Genomic DNA, 18,817 nt, shown 5'->3' with positions numbered 1-18,817 from the left:
ATATTATATATATTATATTATTATAGGTCCTCATATGCTATATTATTGCTAATCACCTAAATTCATGTAGATGCAAAACCGAATATGCCATTTATATATGCTTATTTAAAAAAATCCTTTTAAAATCTGCTTCAAATTTGCCCTGATATTTGGCTGTTTGACCAAAGATGTAGTGAGATTAAAACTGCTTTTTGATTAAACTGTGGATGTAAAATAAAAAGGGAAAAGATTTTGTAATCACAACTCTGGTAGCACTTGTCAGAGCGAAATATATTTAGTGTTAGTATTATGTCTATATATTTTCATGAGGCCAGACAAGAGGCCAACAGGGTTGAAAGCAGCATATTAGCAAATATACAGCTTAATCATGAATAGGTGCTTATTATCACCACAGTGAGTCCTGTGGACACAAAATGTAACAAAGCATCTAATAAAAGCCGCGGTAGGAATCTTCAGCTGAATGACAGCTTCTTGTATAGTTATGCTGTTATTTACTGAACTTTAAATATTCCAAGGACCATGTACTTATTTCCCTAACATCTTTCTTGAATGTTCATTGCACACTGTTATTAAAAACTGACAAAAGATCAAGGGGAATTATAAATAACTTACAGTTTTACTAGAATGGGAGTCCAGGAACACCAGAACAAAGCAGTCTGTAAACTTTTGATTAAGTACCACCTACATGACACAAAAATACTTTTATAAATATAATTGAAGAAAATTACATATTTTTAAATATAATTAAGAGTATTATGATTACTGTGTTAGCCACACATGATGAAGCATTGACAGGTGATGAAGCAGTATGTGAACAAGTAGCTGAATAAAAATGGACACAGAAGATTATGCTTACCAAATATTGGGTGCCAGTGTCTGGACTATGGAAATGTCGACAGCTCTGGGGAAATCTACTGAGAAGAACTTTAATAAGGCTCTGATACCACTGAACACTCATAGATAAAAGGAAGTCCTGTATAACAGAGATAATGACCGTTAACTGATCATGGTTCAAAGAGTGCAATGTTGCAGAGAACAATTCAACTTTCTTTGGCTAAAATAGCAGTTACTACACTACAAAATGCAGACCCATGTACTGGAAAATAAAATGAATAATGATATGAATTCCAACAACATTATGGAACACCAGTATAGCTCTTTTTACAACATGAGCTCAATCTATATATATCTATATATAGAGAAAGGCTGCTTGTGTGGCCGAAACGTCAGTCCTTGATCCAAATAAAAATTTTTTGTGTTTTTTGCATCTAAGACCTGAGTGTGCGGCATATTCTTTCTAATTTTGTATGCTCACTTTATACTGCACCCAGGCAAATTATTACTTCATTATACGTGAGTGCCTGCTTTGACCTGTTCCTATATTTCTATATATATATATATATATATATATATATATATATATATATATATATATATATAGATGATAGCTATCACATAGACAATACTTTATAGGTCATGTTGATCGTTTTTCGCTGATGGAGCGCCTATTGTGAGTAGTAGTTACTTGAAGTTTCTAAACCTGACTGTTTTTCTGACTTGACTGTCCCTTCTTAACCTATCAGTTAGATTTTCTAACACTAACAGACTACTGCAGCACAAATATGGCAGCCCCCTTGTAGTGGAACAATGGGGATCAGATAAGTATTGTAAAAGCATGGGGAAAATACTTTTACAGCAAAACTATAAAGCACATGCAAAGACAATGTTATGATAGATTCCAAAGTCAGTATCCCTTCAAAGGAACAGTAACACCAAAATTTTTTTTAAAGTGATTAAAATATAATGTAGTGTTGCTCTGTATTAGTAAAATTGGTGTATTTGCTTCAGGAACACTACTATAGTTTATATAAATAAGCTGCTGTGTATAAGTGAGCTGCAGGTGTCTTAAATGATTCTTTGTTAGCTTGAGAAAGGACCAGGAGGTCCGAAATGTTGCTATGTCTGTGCCATATGTGAAATAAAGGCAGTTTTATGACTATGAAATTGGAGTGCTGCAATTTCAGTTCAACAGTACCTTATAGTTTTATTACTTTGATACATTTTTATTTTTTAGTGTTACTGTACCTTTAAGAAAAAGTATTTGGCCCCAAATTAGGTATTGTTTGTAACAAAGACTGACAAAGAACTGTAAATGAAAAAATTAGATTGTTCTCCTATACTGAATTATATTAACTGTTGCTCTACAAATGATCACAGAATGATATGTGAATGAATAGAAAGACAGACTTGAGAAAGGTTTAGTTAGTCAAACACTAAAACAACTCCTTACCAGCTGTGGATCAATCTCAGCCACACTCCTTCCATGCACAGCTTCTAACAGTTCTTGCAGTTCATTAGAGCTAAGTTTACCTAATTTCAATTTATCTGAAGCAAGTGGCTCCAAAAGATAAAGTCGCTTCCACAAGTTATCCCTGCGGCAATGACATTTTGCAAGTTGCACCATGTCAACCAACTGTCTCTGTGCTGTAGCAACTTCTGAGGCTAGCAATGGGAACAGGTGGGGGTTATAAAAGTTCCCCGCAGCCATTCTGTTTTGTTCTCCAGTGTCTTCTTGATTCTCTATCTCCATTCTTTGACATTTTGCAAGTTCTTGGACACCATCGAGCTCCTGGGCATCCCTCTGTAGCCTTGGTGGTTTTCGGAAGCGCCGCATATCCGCTGTAAGACGTGGGAATAATTCCCTCTGGCTGGTCATAATGATGTAAAATTGCAGTCTAATGTGACAAATGTTGAGAGAGGAAAAAGTTATACCAATAAAGGAAGAATGCAGATATTTGTACATAATGCTGAGATGTCTGCCAATCCCCACCAGTTTCTTGGCCTCATATATTTCCAGCAAATGTACAGCTATTTTATTTTACTTGAAAATGCAGTGTAAGGTCCTTTTTGTAGCGCATTGCACTGGTGACTTTAGCAGGTAATAAATGTATAATACACAAGAGCCACAAATAATCTGTAAAATCCTTCTGAATGTCACTTGTGATTTATTGAAACCAAAAATATGTAAGTTCATCTTTTATAAAATAATCTAAGTACATAAAGAATATCTCCTTAGAACTGCATAACTTGTATAAAAGCACTTAGCCGACAGTCTTGTTCCCCTCTTGTGTAATCTAATATGTTTATATTACTCCCTTGCATTATTCCCTGTTTCTTCAGTATGTCTATGTCTCATATATATATATATATATATATATATATATATATATATATATATATATATATATATATACACACCAAACTGCTATGTTTAACTTCAATGGGAACATGGAAACAATTACAAAAAAGTATAGATTTTCAACATTTTGTCGATCCCCAATTTAATGTATATCATAAGATTTGCTTCTAGAAATGTTAATACTGGTAGTTACTGCTTTCAGTGTTTAATTAACTAAAACTTATATTAGGGGTTCAATGTAATAAATGGTCTTAATACTTACTAGTAATACTTACTGTTATATTAAATGCTGTTATTGTTTCTTACCTCAGTGTTTGTCTCTCTTGTTCAGATTGCTCCTCAAATGGCAAAGCATTGTGGCACACCAGAAGTGACACATCAAAGTCATCGTGGTGACGGAGCCCCTCTGAATCTATATATGACCCCGAGCTGCACAGTAACAGAGGGTCAATAACATTGTGTATATTTATGGGTAACATATTAAATTGACTGCATGAAAAGCATCCACAAACAGGTAATTGTACAAAAGGGAATACTTTAGTACTTCTATAATGGTGAAACAGTCTTGCTTTAATAACGTTTGTATGAGATGCCTGATTAGAAATTAGGAAAAATGAAATCATCATGTTCAATCTCTAGAAATCCTATGCAGTAGCAGCATGTAACATAGTAAAAGGGGAAAATTTCCTTCCTGACCAAAAAGGTCATTTGAACATTACCTGTTCCAGATGGAAACTAATCCATACTCATTCTGATCTCCAGTAACACATTTCTTTCCATTGTTTGCAGGAGTTGATGGTCGAATCATGCGTAGTGGTTTCATGTGATAAGTACTTGCATGATCTGCTATGTAGTTGTACAACTGATGCGCAGCAATCATCCCTGTGGCAAGAGACAATGTTCCTTGATACACATGGTTGCGTCCATACTTTGGGATATCGGGATGCTGGGAGATGAAGAGTTGAAGAAAACTTGCAAGATCATAGCCCTGACGCAGGGACATGCTGGAGCCCAGCAGATACTGATGTACAACTCTAAGGTGAAAGTCGTAGCTGAATGAATGAACATGCATCAGATCCCGAACTTTATCACACTCTTCTGTAAACAGCATTGAAAGCTGCAGAGAGAAAGAAAATAAAGGGAGGTGACACTATGATGGCATGAAGAACAGTCAGCAGTAAAAACAAAAAACAAGACAATATATCTAGATTATTTTAAAACAAAAGTGCCAAACCAGAGGCACAACAACCAAACCGTAGAGAAATACATTTGATCCACCAACACCATATTAGACAGCAAAGCACATCTGCACTGGTCAGCATATCTGACCAGTGGGCCACCAAGCAGTATTCAATCCTAAATACATTATAGGAAATCTATCAGGCAATTACAAAGCCACCTCTTCCACACACCAACAAAAGTTTTACCTACAACAGAATATACCACAAAAGCGCATTTTTGTCTAGATTTCATAACTAGAATGATAAATCTAGAAGTGAAAGAACAAATGAGCTTCTATTTCTTTACATTGATCTATTACACCAGCCAGCACCAAAACTGTCTAACATGTGAATGCAACCCTGCACCAATAACTTCACACCACGAGTACCACGTTTTCAGTACTAGAGGGAGTTAGGAAATCAAACCAGCACCTGAATGCCTCCAAATTAAAAATGTTGAAAAGGAAATAAAGCAACAGGAATAATAATATATAAGATACGTAAGAAACAGATGCCATTGTGGAAACTGCTGAACTATATTAAAAGCAGGGAAAGCACAGAATGTGGTACTAAAGGCAGAGTAAATTTAAAGATAGTAGTATAATATAGAATATAGGTACTGCTATAGGTATAGCATAGCAGCATGACATCTGAGGGTTAGTAAGTCCACTTGCCGGTTAAACTAGGCTATTGCGTGAGACAAGCAGGTAGCGCTAAGTATAAAGCCAACATATACTGTGAAATTAAAAGTGCAAAAAATAAAGAAGGTCTGCTAGGACAGCATACTGGATACCCATAATGGTGAACAAACAGAAAAAGTTTATGCTGGAGCACAGAGAACATACCGCAGACTCAGAAGAAGATTCAGGGGAACTCTTGCTATGAACTCGGATCGAAATGGCTCCCTGACAAAAAGAGGATATTCAATGTGTACAAAAAGGGACTAGGGCCTTTCTATTAGCAGGGGACAGAATAAGCTAATCCAACACCACAAAGGAAAATTTCATCTTTTAGTCAAGCATCTTGACTTCAGGATAACAATGCTACAAATTCACAGCAGGAGCAATGGAACAATAGTCTTGATGTGACATTCCATTATAGTAATGATCATTAGAATATAGGGAACAATGTCTTTTTAGATGAGTAGCAACACATTATGTGAATGACAAAGAGTAAAATAAAAACAAGTTATATCAGCAGTAATTATCTGGTAATTCCAAGGGTAAGATTTCAGCTATACTGACATTACCTGTAGCAGGAATGGTTAATAACTCTTGCACTCCACTCAACAGAAATAAAAAACGGAATTGTCAAACTATAATAAACCCTTATCATGGGTTCACTGGAAGATGTATGTCTCATCCAGCCCCTTCTCATAATGTTAGTGAGTAAGAGTGCTAATTCATTTGGTACAGTGACTGAACAAGATGGCACCAAGTCATTCATTATTTAATAAAGTACTAAGGTAATATTGGTTTCAAGAAGCTGTCTCTCTCTACAGTAAGACAGCTGAAAGCTATTCAGAACATTTTCCAAAGCAAAATGGTTCCTATTATGGGAAAGAGCCAAAAACTACACCACATAAATCTGTAAAAGAAAGTAACAGCAAGAGGGCAAAATTGAAGTGGAAACCAAAGTATGAAAATATATGTACATTTAGAGTAAAGTTACCTGAGAATTAACAGATTGGCCCATAGGTATACGGGAGCATTCTAGGGCATATTGCTTCACACAAAAATAGCAGCCCTGTAAATAGGAGATATGGATATTGATTAAATCTCCAATCTTTGCAGACTCAACCAGTCAACATTAAGTTCAAATATTAAGGTTAAACCTGAAATGAGAGCTCCATTAGCACAATGCCACCAGGAAGTGCCCTTTGCAGGTGATAAATGGTCACTGTAGAACTTCCACTCTAGAAAATATGGAAATAGTTTTGGTTAGTTTGCCACATTTCAGCCTGACATCCTTGTGCACAATGTCTCTCTGGAAGGTTGGACAAAGGCTGAATAGCAGTTATATTCTTGTACTCAGGATTCACAGTTAAGGATAAACTAGTTTGTACTCAGGGTCTTTCATCCTAAAGAGAAGCATACGAAGGGGACATGTCACATGTGGCATAAGAATGCCTGTAGGAAGTACGCATGTATATCAGTCAGGCATGTTTCTAAACTACCCATGATTTGTTCTACAAAAAAACCTAATTCACATTTCTCATAAACCACCCATTGCCACAAATAAAAATGCAATGTGCAATAACAACAAACCATTTGTAGCAATGCATAGCTGAGCAATGTATAATTATATCTGTATATATTTATTTCATTTATATCTATACTGAATTGCACCAAAACTCTTACAGTGTATACAGGGACCTAAACAATGGTCATTAAATATTGGTATCAGTCACATAATAATGTTATATGATGATGCCATGATGTGGAATCAAATTTTTGCAAAATTTCAGAAACCTTTTTCTAATATGCTGTTTAGAAGCCACGTGTGCCAGCAATCCAGGGGTATTTGCTGTAATAGATTTAAATTTGTCCTGATTTATCAGCTCCTATGTGTGAAAGTGTACATTCTAGCTATCATCATTTGTAATAATAACTGCCTGTCACCATAGCTTTGAGCCATCAGGATTGGAGGCTTCTCTGCCTCCAACAGAAAACAGGGAGAGCTTACCTTGGGACTACCCTCATTCTTTGGTTTGGCAGCTCTGCTCTCAGGAACTAGTGATGCTAGTGCTCTAATCCGAGCAGTACTGAAGAAAAACAACATAGTTACAAAGTTGGGTTAGAAGACCAAAGTCCATCAAGTTCAACCCCTTCAAACGAACCACATATAAACGCTATTACTATACCTGCTAATTAATTGTAGATCGTAAAGGGGTTGTTCACCTTTGAATTAACTTTTAGTATGATGAAGAGAGTAGTATTCTGAGGCATTTTGCAATTGGTCTTCATTTTTTATTATTTGTAGTTTTTTAATTATTTCAATTTTTGTTTAGCAGCTCTCCATTTTGGAGTTTTAGGAGCTATCTGGTTGCTCCGGTCCAAAGTAACTTAGCAACCAAGGAGTGGTTTGAATGAGAGACTGATATATTAATAGGAGAGGACCTGAATACAAAAATAAGTTATGAAAATTCACAATAAGAATAAAAATGTAGCCTCACGCAACAATAGTTATCTGGAGGCTGCGGTCAGTGATCCCCATTTGAAAGCTGCAAGGAGCAGAAGACAGCAAATAATTAAAAAACTATAGCAAACAACTTATTGAAAAGCGGTTTATAAGTGGCCATTCTATAACATACTAAAAGTTAACTGAAAGGTGAACTACCCCTTTAAGATCAAAATAGCCTTGGATACTATGCTTAGTCAAAAAATCATCAAAGCCACTCTTAAAGGCATTAACAGAATCTGCCATCTTTATTTAACTAACTGCTGGAAGGTTATGGATACCTAGAACAAGAGACTGAAATATATGAGATATTCTCCTGAATAGCACTAAAGTTTTAAAATCAAACAAAAACAATTAATGAGAAAACTGTAATCATGTCATTTTTCCATTTTCTTAATAAACCAGGTGGACTTATACAATAACTGTATATACAATTACATTACATTATGTAGCATTATGTAATATTACTAGGGTTTTTTGGGGTTCGGGCGAACCCCCAAACCCACCCCAATGGGGTGCATAGCATATGCTAATTTATGCTAATTGGGATTCGGTTTGGCCGGGACACAGAGTCAGTGAGTTCAAGAAGCAGGGCGTGTGTGGAAAATGTTTGAGATATTCTCATGAATAACACTAAAGCTTTAAAATCTAACAAAAACAATTAGGGAAAACTGTCATTGTGTTATTTTTCCAATTTTTTTTAATAAACCAGTTGGACTTGTAATGCAATTGTATATACTAGCATTATGTAGTGTAACAATACAAAATACACACATATGCAGGGCGTGTACTGAAAATGCTTTACCCTGATATTTTAATAAAGAAAAACTATGCATTATGTTATTTCTTGAGCTAAAACAGGGCAGTCAGAAAAACTGAACCTTTTCGATAGATTTTTCTAAGACTGCTGATGGCTAAAATGCTGGTTTGCACAGGATGGATATTGGAAGTGAGTGGGTTTTTTTATTTTTGAGAACTTAGTCATCCACTCTAACTGTAATTCTTTGACATCATTAGAATGTGTGGAAGTGGCTAAACTACTGGAGATAATGAAATATCTTCAGCAAAACTGCACCCCAGTGGCTGAATTAGCATGAAATTACCTTTCAATTCGGCAAGCTATACTATTATCTAAAAAATTGTTAAGTGATATGTATAAATCCTACCTTAAAGGCATAGTATCTACGCTACTATAAAAAATGCTGGACATGCAGCTGTTTTGTTTATTACTGTCTTCATATTACTATGTTTATAGCAGAGAGCTGAGCATGGGTAAGAGTTTTACCACTTTTTTGGATGGCCATAACAGGAGTGTAATTAAAAGGGAAGGGGACCAATGTTATGTGGACTGAAACAGGCGTTTGATCTGTCAGAGTGAACAACGTTATCCAAAATTACTTATGGCAGCATAAAGCGTACAAAATACCAGTGAACAAGCTCTCATATATTTGGTAACAGTCCATTCCTCTGTTAGAAAGATATACCTGCTCTAAGCTAGCCTACACTACTATACTTTCATACAGTCTGTGAAATAGGAAATGCTTTGTGGCACTGATGCAGTGTAAAACTTTCCCCTGTGACCCAATGGAGTTGTGCCGTTATGCATGCAAGAGTGCAACATGGGATTAATGGGTCTTTTTTAGTAAAAAAAAAAAAAAGGAAGTGTGAAACCATTTGATCTTGTAGGATTGGCTGCTAATGTTAAGATATAGTGAAGATATAGTTAATATAAACAAAAGATATTAGAAATTGGGATCAGCATTTACTACTACTTATAAGCACCTTTTACTTATATGACCACTTTATTAATGCAGTAGTTTGAATATGCAGCAATTTTAGTTTCAGATGCAAATTTACAGCCCTGAACTAGCAATCTGTGGATTCTGGCAAATGCCAGAGGGGCTGCTGTAAGGTACCATAGTCACTATTTATTGGGCTGGTGGGGGCTGTTTTGTTCTGTTTACTTGAAATTTCAGGACTTATTTTAAATCACACTCCATACCTGGACTCTGCTTGAATGTAATGGCCAACAGCATATAAAGGGCATAGGCTCACCTGCGGGCAGGAGAAGCAGGTCGTAATTGCACCAGGATGAAGCCAGTGCTTTGAAGATACTGTATGTATTGCTGCATGAATGCAGTACACAACTCTTGCAACCATGGGTCCTCCTTTGCTTTGCTTGCTGGCATTTCTGCTGAGTCACAACTGTGACTGCGATCTCTCCCTGAAGTGCCAGAATCATTGGACCGGTGCCGCTTCTGGATACAAAATATACATCCCCATGATCATATGCTAATCAAACGATGGATAATTTGATAACGGTTTGACCTAGATCAATCTTGGACACAAAATTGTTCATAGGCAAATGACTGCCGTTTATGTACAGACATGACATGAGACGTGATTCAGTTGGGAATGACAACCTCTACCACTATTATTCTATCATTACATTGACTGTGGTCGTGACAAACCAACAACAAATGGGAAAGAGGAAGTCAGATACCCTAATAACATGTTTACAAAAAAGTAGACAAGAAATCCTGTGTTTCTTTTGATAGAGGACTCAGTGCAGCATTACTGTAGGTGCTTATGGCTGTATTTACATGGACCTGATAAAGCTTACTGGTGCTGTTCTCTCTGTACAGGGGCACCAGCCCGGGGTAAAAGGTAAGCGATTAAGTCACTTGGGGGTACCTAACATTTTGGCACTCCCCAAGTGACTTTGCCTTTCCTTCTCCTTTAAAGGAATCAATCCATACATAATTGCATTGCAAACTTAATCACATTATTATTGGTAAAACCTTTTCCAAAGGAGAATTACTAACTCTACAGAAAATGTGAGCTTAACTTATTTCGCCACTTTAAAGACTGCCTAGTAACTCAGACCACAAAGTAGATATATTGCCTGTAATTTAATCTGGGGCACCACATGGACGGGGCACCTCAGCTTATATCCTATTTGATTGTAAGATCATACGAGAAGGATCCCCGTTTGTGATATGATGATACAGATGATGTAACCAAATATGTTTTTTAACTTAACAGATGCATTTTCCTTTACTAATAGCTATTTAGTGGATGTCTGAGAGAACCATGTATAGTATGAAGCTAAGCCACAAACCAGTGAAACCAGTTTGATAACCTTTATGGTGAGAAAAAATAACTGATGGGGATGTGTATATTTCTTTGGCCTTACTAACTACTAATACACAACTATTACAGGTAGGGGATCTATTACCCAGAATGTGTGGGACCTGGGGTTTTCCAGATAAGGGGTGTTTCCATTATTTGGATCACCATACCTAAATATATATCTACAGAAAAACAAACATTTAAACACCAAATAAATCCCAACCCGTTTGATTTTCACCATACCTGTACCAAGTTACATGTTGTCTTCTACTTATTTGCAATCCACTTCTGCAGGGTTTGCTTTGCCCGATAACACCTTGTTGCTGCTTTGTCTATTTTTTACAGTAAAATTTGCCCTCTCATATAGGAAATTCAGTCATGCATAGGGGAATATACCAAATACTGTACATTTCCTAGTAAACACCACCATTTAATTTGCAAGAAAAGCAATGATGCTAGACATTAGGCATAAGAGCTCAGCAGAGTGCAATTTCAACATGTATTTTACTACAACTGAGTTTTTCCCCCATAATTCCAGTGTTATCGTCATCTTGAAGTGGGACTGTCTGATGCAATTGCTGTCAATGCATTAAAATGCGCACAATTACTCATCGAATCAAATCTGTTACAGTTGGGTGTCATAATAAGGTTCTGGGCCATATTCTCTAGGCACAAGTGTAATGCTTCTTTTGAGCCAGGCTGCTTTAAAACCCTGGAGCTCCAGGGTTTTCCAGTGTCATTAGGCACAAGGTTCACAAAAGGGGCAGGATATATTGAGTGGTGATAAATGCAATTATGCCTAAATGCAAGGCAGCCTTCTAACAATTAATGGCATAATGGCAAAATGGGATTTTTTGAGCAACTTACTGCGGTAAACTTGTAAGACTGCAACTGCACTTAGTAGTCATAAATGAGCCCTATAAAACCCTTAAAGTTTTCTTGCATTATAGTTTCCCATCCTACCTTGCCTTCGCTCCAACCCTGATCATTCTGTATTTGTGCTTGAAAAGAAGGATCAAATAGAAGAGGAGTGGCACAGTAATGAACTAGTCGGGCTGATTGCTTCAGAGTATCCAAATCTGCTGCCTGCATTTATATAGAAAATAGAATAGTTCAGCAAAAAGTCACAGAAAGCTAACAGAAGTCTAAAAATCTAGCAAATCCAGGAAACTTAATTAAATTTAATTGCACTCACACTGATTGGCATGTTGGATTGAGCAGATCTCTGCTGCCATGTCACAAACAGATTTTCAATCTTCACCTGCTTTTCTACCTCTAAAGAAAGGAAAATGATACAAATGTTCTCATTATAGGCCTACTTGCAATATGTTATATAAGTAGAAATATAACTTACTATTGAAAAAGGTATAAAATTTACAAAATAATTGTTTTTTTATGTATCAAAAAGGATGCAAGGTTTACACAGTCTAAATAATGGCAACTTTTTTTTTTTTTTAAAGTGCAAAGTTTCTCTGCTTTTATTAACCTTTTTTATCTCCCCAAACTTTTCATGTGTAATACCTAGAATTTTTTATTTTTTTTTTGCTTTTCTGTCTGTCAGCAAAATGATTACAATCTTGCTAGTTACTAATATTAACCATGTCTCATTTACCTTGGTTTCAGATTTTTAAATATTTTATTATATATTATTATATTAAAACAGTGTAATACGGATGCAAGATGTTATTGTCTGTGTTTAAAAGAGAAATTAACCAGTATGGTTTACTCTGCCTTTGTTGGGAGACCTGAAGAAGTTGTAATGGCAGATGTTACTGTGTGACATAAACAATAAAGTGAAGTGTATTAAAAGGGAATATAGGGAATATAATTTGCCTTAGCATGGTAATGAGGCCTATTTTTCACAAAAAAATGACTGTTGTTTTGTAGGATTCTTGTAACTAAAATGAGAAAGAATCCAACACTAGTCCATGATTGCAAAACTTTTCACAAGAAATTCACAATAATGTGAAGAGTAATCAATTTGTGTACTATGAGCCTCACTAATTTCAGATATCGATTGTAAATAATCCCCATTCAGGAGGCTTCTTAATTTATATTACAGATAATAATGCAAATTATATAGAAATATTATAATAAACAACAGACAACATAACTTGCAATAACAACTCTGTTTATATGTTATTAAGGTATCAATGGTGTTAAATTCACGTCTGACCTTTTCTTTCAGTGCTTTTAATCTCCAGAAACTGAGCTCCATGTCTTGACACAGTGTCCAACTCAGATGGAGGGTGCATAGGTTTTGTTGGCATGACATCCCTAAGAACCTCATCAAAAGGTACCATGTCTGGAGGAAAATGCAAGGATGGCAGACTACGCCCTGCCGTGCCCAGCCTAGTCTGCTCTTTGTATGGAGGTGGCGTGGAACTTCGGATAAGCGCATCCACTTCTAGTGTAGAGTTTAAGAAAGGATTTGGATCCTTAGGGGAAAAAGATACATGCAAGAAACAAGGGAGGTAGTTAAATAATTGCTTTTACACCGATAAGGCAATTTGCTGGTGATATAATTATAAACCACTAAGACATGGAAACTGTGTGCAGGTACAAAAGATACAGAACCCACTTTTTCTAAAATGTGGTAACTTGTTAACACTTCCCAAGCTACAGTACCTGCTTGCTATCTTCATGCCAAGGAGTGTCTGAGAAGCAGTAGTTGTGAAAAAGTCCTAGTTTTTGGTTTAGCAGACAGTGCACAACATGAGCTCGTGCATTCTGCCACTGAATCAGCCGCACTAGAGAACGACTCAGAGAAGCACCCAAATCAGGAGACCAGTTATATGTGTACAAGGTCAACTGTTGAGGTAAGATTATAAAAACATTAGTAAAATAATCAGGGCAAAAATGAAAATAAATAAGATAAATGGCAATCAATGAAGGCTATAAGAAAGCAAACAGCAAATATTAGCTCACTGAATGTTGCACAACTTTTTTATGAAATAACTTAACACCTTTTTGTCCTGGATCTCAATTAAAAGGAACCTTTGTCTGGGGACTGAACCACGCCCCGAAGGCGAAAGTTCTACCGGTCTATCTGTAGTGGAAAGTTCCATTGCTTCAAAACGTTGAAAACCTTTTTGTGCTAAAAGAAAAAAGTACAAAATGAGTGTCATAGGAAGAAAAACGGTTCCTTACAGGACCAAGTACCTTTTTAATCTGTGACTAGTGAATTTAATTCTAGCTCTTAAAAATAAGGTGGTTTTACCCAGCAGGCCAATAATTATGCAGTAGTGAAAATAACATTTTACTAGAAAAAATACTATAGAGTGTATTGGGGGCAGTTCAACCAGTGATAGAGTTCACTTATGGAAATGGGAAATACACCAAAACAAAAAAATAGCTACTTCTTCCTGTCCTCTTCCCTGTCCATGATGACCTGATAAAATGTAAAAATGTCAACATGTAATGTAATATGACAACAAACTAAACAAACTTAAGGTCTGATTTGCCTCAGCCAAATTAAAAAATAAAGTAATTCCATGTGGTCTGATGAAAGTAAAATTTAAGAAACATCTCCAGCGGTGTCTTAGAATGATAAGAAAATTGCCTCTATTAAATATGAAATGTTAATGTAGAATGGAAACCCACTATCATTTTCGTTTATGACAGTTATGCAGCTTTAGCAAGAATTCACCCAGTATGCTGGCCAAAAAGCAGTTAAGCACAAAGATTTCCTCTGGGTATTAGTGCAGCTCAGCAGCAGTGATCCAAATCTTTCCTCCCAGATGCATATTGCATGCAGTGAGAAAGCAAGAATTGATTCAGAAAATCATATTCTACACTGGAATGAATTGTTCCAGAGTAGGAAATACATTCTTCAATTTAAAACCCTAGGAATTGATAAAACAATGATAAATTATTGCTTAAGCATTGCACAATACAAAAACATGATTGATTTCCCCAATGTAGATGACCTATATGTGATGCAACCTCACTATCAATGCATTTAATAGGTCATACCTTTATTTTTATTAATTAAAGACATTCCCAAAAGCAAACAGGATACTGATCATAGCATTTATTTAAAAGAGGAAGTAAGTTAAAACAAATCATTGGGCTGGTTGGGCACAGACAGCCCCAATGGACTGAACAAGAGAAAATCTTCTACTTTATTTTTTCCCTTTGCCATCTTCATACCAAGAACTGCGATGACTTGTAAATGCAGAAGAACTGAATTTAACACAGGGAGGCAATTTGAACTGTGGAATATAAATCAAGTATGCCTTATTGCTTTTATTATTATGCCAATGGGTCCTGTAATAAAGTCTTCACAATACACTGTCCCCTCCACCAGTGATTAAGAGGGTAAGTTATCATAAATGCAGACACCAAGGATTGTGAAATATGACAACCATCACCTTGTGTGTTATATTATGCCTTTATAGTGTTTAATAGTAAGGAAATCCTCTTGCTGCTTTCCGTGCATAGAACTCTATATATTGTGAGATAACTTACACTTTTTCATCTTGATTCCCTCATCATCATTATCATCACCAACATCATCATCACTTGTATACACTGGGAGCAAAGGAAAACCTCTCAATAACAAGGGCAGTCGTCATCACTGCACAACTCATTTTATAACTTTGATAATAGCCATGGAAAGAAATATGGCTAAATTACCATATTTCCTAACATCGAATTACCTTGCTCAGTGTTGTACCGCCACTGATGGAAGTTACGTCCTAACAGAATGAGTTCTCGGGCAGATGCAGGGTGTGGTGGGCTATGCTGAGTTGGGGAATATGGCACAAACACAGGCCCTTCAGAGCCACTGGCAAAAAAAAAAAAAAAAAAACAATTTTAAATAGTTAATAAGAAAACTAGCAAGGTCACAAAACTTTCACTTAAGCCTTAAGAAACTGAAACACAGCTGTATAGCATCTCCTTTTACAAATAAATATATATATATATATATATATAATTATTTCTCATCTCAACATGTTTGAGGGTAGGATTGAATTAAAAATGATTATCTCATACAGTGAAATCTATGAAGCCTTTAAAGGGCATGGAAAGGCAAAATGTTAGGCACCCCCAAGTGACTTGAATCGCTTACCTTTTATCCCGGGCTGGTGCCCCTGTTTGGAGAGAACAGCACCAGCCCGGGGCACCTGTAGCACTTCCTTCTTCCTTTATCGCCACGCGCGCATGCGCAGTAGAGTGAATAGTGGAACTTTAACAGAGAAGTCGGCTTTTCACTCTACTGCGCATGCACCTGACTCACAGTCACAGCTTAACGAAGCAGGAAGGAGGAAGCGCATCGCCCCAGGTTCCCCCGGGCTGGTGCTGTTTTCTCCTAACAGGGGCACCAGCCTGGGGTACAAGGTAGGCGATTAAAGTCACTTGGGGGTGCCTAACATTTTGGCACCCCCAAGTGGCTTTGCCTTTCCTTGTCCTTTAAGCAGACTAGGGGTCATAAAAATCCTTTGGAGGGACACATCCAACCTGCGGGTCTCCAGCTGGACAGCCCTGATTTATAATTTTTTTATATTACACATGATCATTTTATATGCTGTTTTTAGTAGTGATTATGTCTTTTAATCATTTACATTTTAAAAACATTTAATAAATGAGCCTTCTAAAAATTGTAACTAATTCTTTCCTGCAATTAAAGGGTACCAATCAACCTAAAATTACTTCTTCCACCAGAGGTGCTGGCTAATAGAGCCTGCACTCTGGTTGGGTGAAACAATAGTCTTTTTTTAAAAAAATATAGCCCCCCTCTACAGTGAGCGGGGAGTCTTGCGTATTATGCGCATGCACACTAAATAACATGGTGGCCTAGCTGTCTGGGGGACTGTTTGTTTTTTATTAAAGAAACTATTATTCCCCCAACCACAGTGCAGGCTTTACTAGCCCAAAACTCTGGTGAGGGAAGCAAATTTAAGGTGATAGGTGCCCTTTAGTAAGTTACAAAAATGTGTTATCTGTGTAGCCATATACAACATATCTCCTTGCCTTTAAAGGGGTTATTAAATTAATTATTATTATGAGGTAGAGAGTGCAATTCTGAGATATTATGCAATTGATCTTCATTTTGTATTTTTATTGTTTTTAATAAAAATAGCAGCTCTCCAGTTTCAGCACCTATCTGGTTGCTAGGGTCCAGTTCACCCTAGCAACCTGGCAGTAGTTTGAATGAAAGACTGTAATATGAACTGGGCAGGGTCTTAAAATAAAGATAAGTAATAAAAAGTAACAATAACATTGTAGCCTCACAAAGCAATTGTTTTTTTGGCTGAGGTGGCTTGGTGACCCCAATTGGGGTAAGAGGTAAGAGCTGGTAAGCTGGTAAGAGGCAGGCAAATAATTAAAGAGAAAACTATATAAAATAAAAAATGAAGAGTTGACACATTGCTAGGAATTATACCATACAAAAAGTTAACTTAAAGTGATACTGACATATAAAAAAACTCTTCAAAATATTAATGTACATTAAAAGTTCCCTATAGGTTATGTTGATTATTTTTTCGCTGATAGGGCTGCTTTTGTAGATAATTGTTACTTGAAGTTCCTAAACCTGACTGTTTTGTCAACCTGACTGTTCCTTCTCAACCTGTCAGTTGTAGCTTGTAATGTTAATGGACTCCTGCTGCACAAATATGGCTGCCCCCTCATAGAGGAACATGGGGGATCAGATAGGGAATGTAAAAGCATCAGGCAAATACTGGCAAAATTATTAAACGCATGCAAAGACAATGTTATGATAGATGTAACAAAAGGTTTCACTTCTGGTGACAGAATCTCTTTACAGGTGAATTACCCCCTTAAGCCATTACCCCTTGAACCCAAAAGATTTATTTTAAAACATACTTAAGTTTTTCAAAGACCCTCACACTGGTGTCACTTGCCAAGGATGTAATAATACTGAAGAGTTCCAGAAGAACAGATGGAAGGAGAAAGCGTGAGACAGTCTGAGCTGAGCAAAGCTGTACTGATGGACATCCTGCAAAATACAGAGCCAACATTTTACACATTTATGGCAAAGGGATACTGCCAAATCACTGGTTTGTTTGGTTTAAAGCAGGAACACTAGAGAGAAAATAATTAACAGAAATTGTTATTTCTTTGAATAATACTAATGTTTCAGTTTAGTCTTATTCCCATACAAATAAAAGTAGATATCTAGGTTACTGACTTTCTTATCACCTTTGGTCTGCTTATTGTGTTGGGTTGAAAACCCCAACATACTGTTCTTTGACTTTGGCTTATTCTTCCGCTTCTTCTTCTTAGTGCCCCCCATTTTCTAAATGCTACTCCTCCTACAGTTTTAGGGGTACAACACCCAAACTCCCCACACATCTTTGCCCTATAGCAGAGCAGGTTGCTTGTGCTTTTCTAAGCGATCCGGCCCCCCGTCTTTTTGTGGCGCAGCTTCGAGCCCCCCAATTTTCCCATTGACTTTGACAGGGAAGATTTTCAAACTGCTGCCACACTTACAGCTTTGAATCTACACCCCCCAAAATGAATAACATAATAATACAGTCACCCTGAATGAAACAGCAACATTTTTTGGATGACCCCAAAGTGGGAGGGGCCAGCAACAGCCAATAAAATTTCACCCATTGACTTTAATGGGGAAATTGAAACTGCTGCCACACTTACAGCTTTGAAGCTACACTCCCCAAACTTGAATAACATAATAATGGGGTCACCCCAAATGAAACAGCAACATTTGTTGGATGACCCCAAAGTGGGAGGGGCCATCAACAGCCAATCAAATTTCACCCATTGACTTAAATGGGGAAATTGAAACTGCTGCCAATCTTACAGCTTACACATAGTCATGGGGTCAGCCTGAATGAAAATAGGATGATTATTGGATTCCCAAAAGTGGGCGGAGCTGTGAACAGTAAATCAGATTTTACCTATTTATTTGGTGGAAATTCAACCTGTTGTCATTCTCACAGTAATAATACCAGGGTTGCCAAACTTTTTACACTTGGTCACTAGGGGGCTGCAGTTTTAAATTTGAAAAGTGGGCGGAGCCCACAACAGCCAATCAAATTTCACCTATTGATTTTTATTGGTTTGATGCCAGAGTTCCCAAACTTTGCACAGTCAGTCA

The 18,817-nt window shown here is 36.8% G+C and overlaps 1 protein-coding gene across 7 annotated transcripts in view; it reads right to left on the bottom strand.

The window, feature by feature from the left end:
* Positions 1-18,817, bottom strand: part of szt2 (SZT2, KICSTOR complex subunit) — a 113,807-nt gene that overhangs the window by 1,534 nt on the left and 93,456 nt on the right. For 4 of the 7 annotated variants that reach the window (XM_031900918.1, XM_012961569.2, XM_031900919.1 and 1 more), the window contains 18 exons: positions 17,563-17,695; positions 15,393-15,520; positions 15,202-15,264; positions 13,698-13,828; positions 13,360-13,542; positions 12,908-13,169; positions 11,927-12,006; positions 11,695-11,817; positions 9,655-9,857; positions 7,105-7,183; positions 6,254-6,334; positions 6,091-6,165; positions 5,265-5,324; positions 3,919-4,316; positions 3,506-3,628; positions 2,291-2,735; positions 857-973; positions 613-681 (listed from right to left, as the gene is read on the bottom strand). In XM_031900918.1, coding sequence (XP_031756778.1) covers positions 613-681; positions 857-973; positions 2,291-2,735; positions 3,506-3,628; positions 3,919-4,316; positions 5,265-5,324; positions 6,091-6,165; positions 6,254-6,334; positions 7,105-7,183; positions 9,655-9,857; positions 11,695-11,817; positions 11,927-12,006; positions 12,908-13,169; positions 13,360-13,542; positions 13,698-13,828; positions 15,202-15,264; positions 15,393-15,520; positions 17,563-17,695 — 2,753 coding nt within the window. The remainder of the gene's footprint in view (positions 1-612; positions 682-856; positions 974-2,290; positions 2,736-3,505; positions 3,629-3,918; positions 4,317-5,264; positions 5,325-6,090; positions 6,166-6,253; positions 6,335-7,104; positions 7,184-9,654; positions 9,858-11,694; positions 11,818-11,926; positions 12,007-12,907; positions 13,170-13,359; positions 13,543-13,697; positions 13,829-15,201; positions 15,265-15,392; positions 15,521-17,562; positions 17,696-18,817) is intronic. The other 3 variants (XM_031900920.1, XM_031900921.1, XM_018093548.2) reach the window with 3 other exon arrangements.

Source organism: Xenopus tropicalis, chromosome 4 (genome assembly GCF_000004195.4).
Source record: "Xenopus tropicalis strain Nigerian chromosome 4, UCB_Xtro_10.0, whole genome shotgun sequence".
Classification (NCBI taxonomy): Eukaryota; Metazoa; Chordata; class Amphibia; order Anura; family Pipidae; genus Xenopus; species Xenopus tropicalis.
The sequence above is the reverse complement of the archived record's forward strand: the minus strand, read 5'-3'. Positions and strand labels throughout refer to the sequence as shown.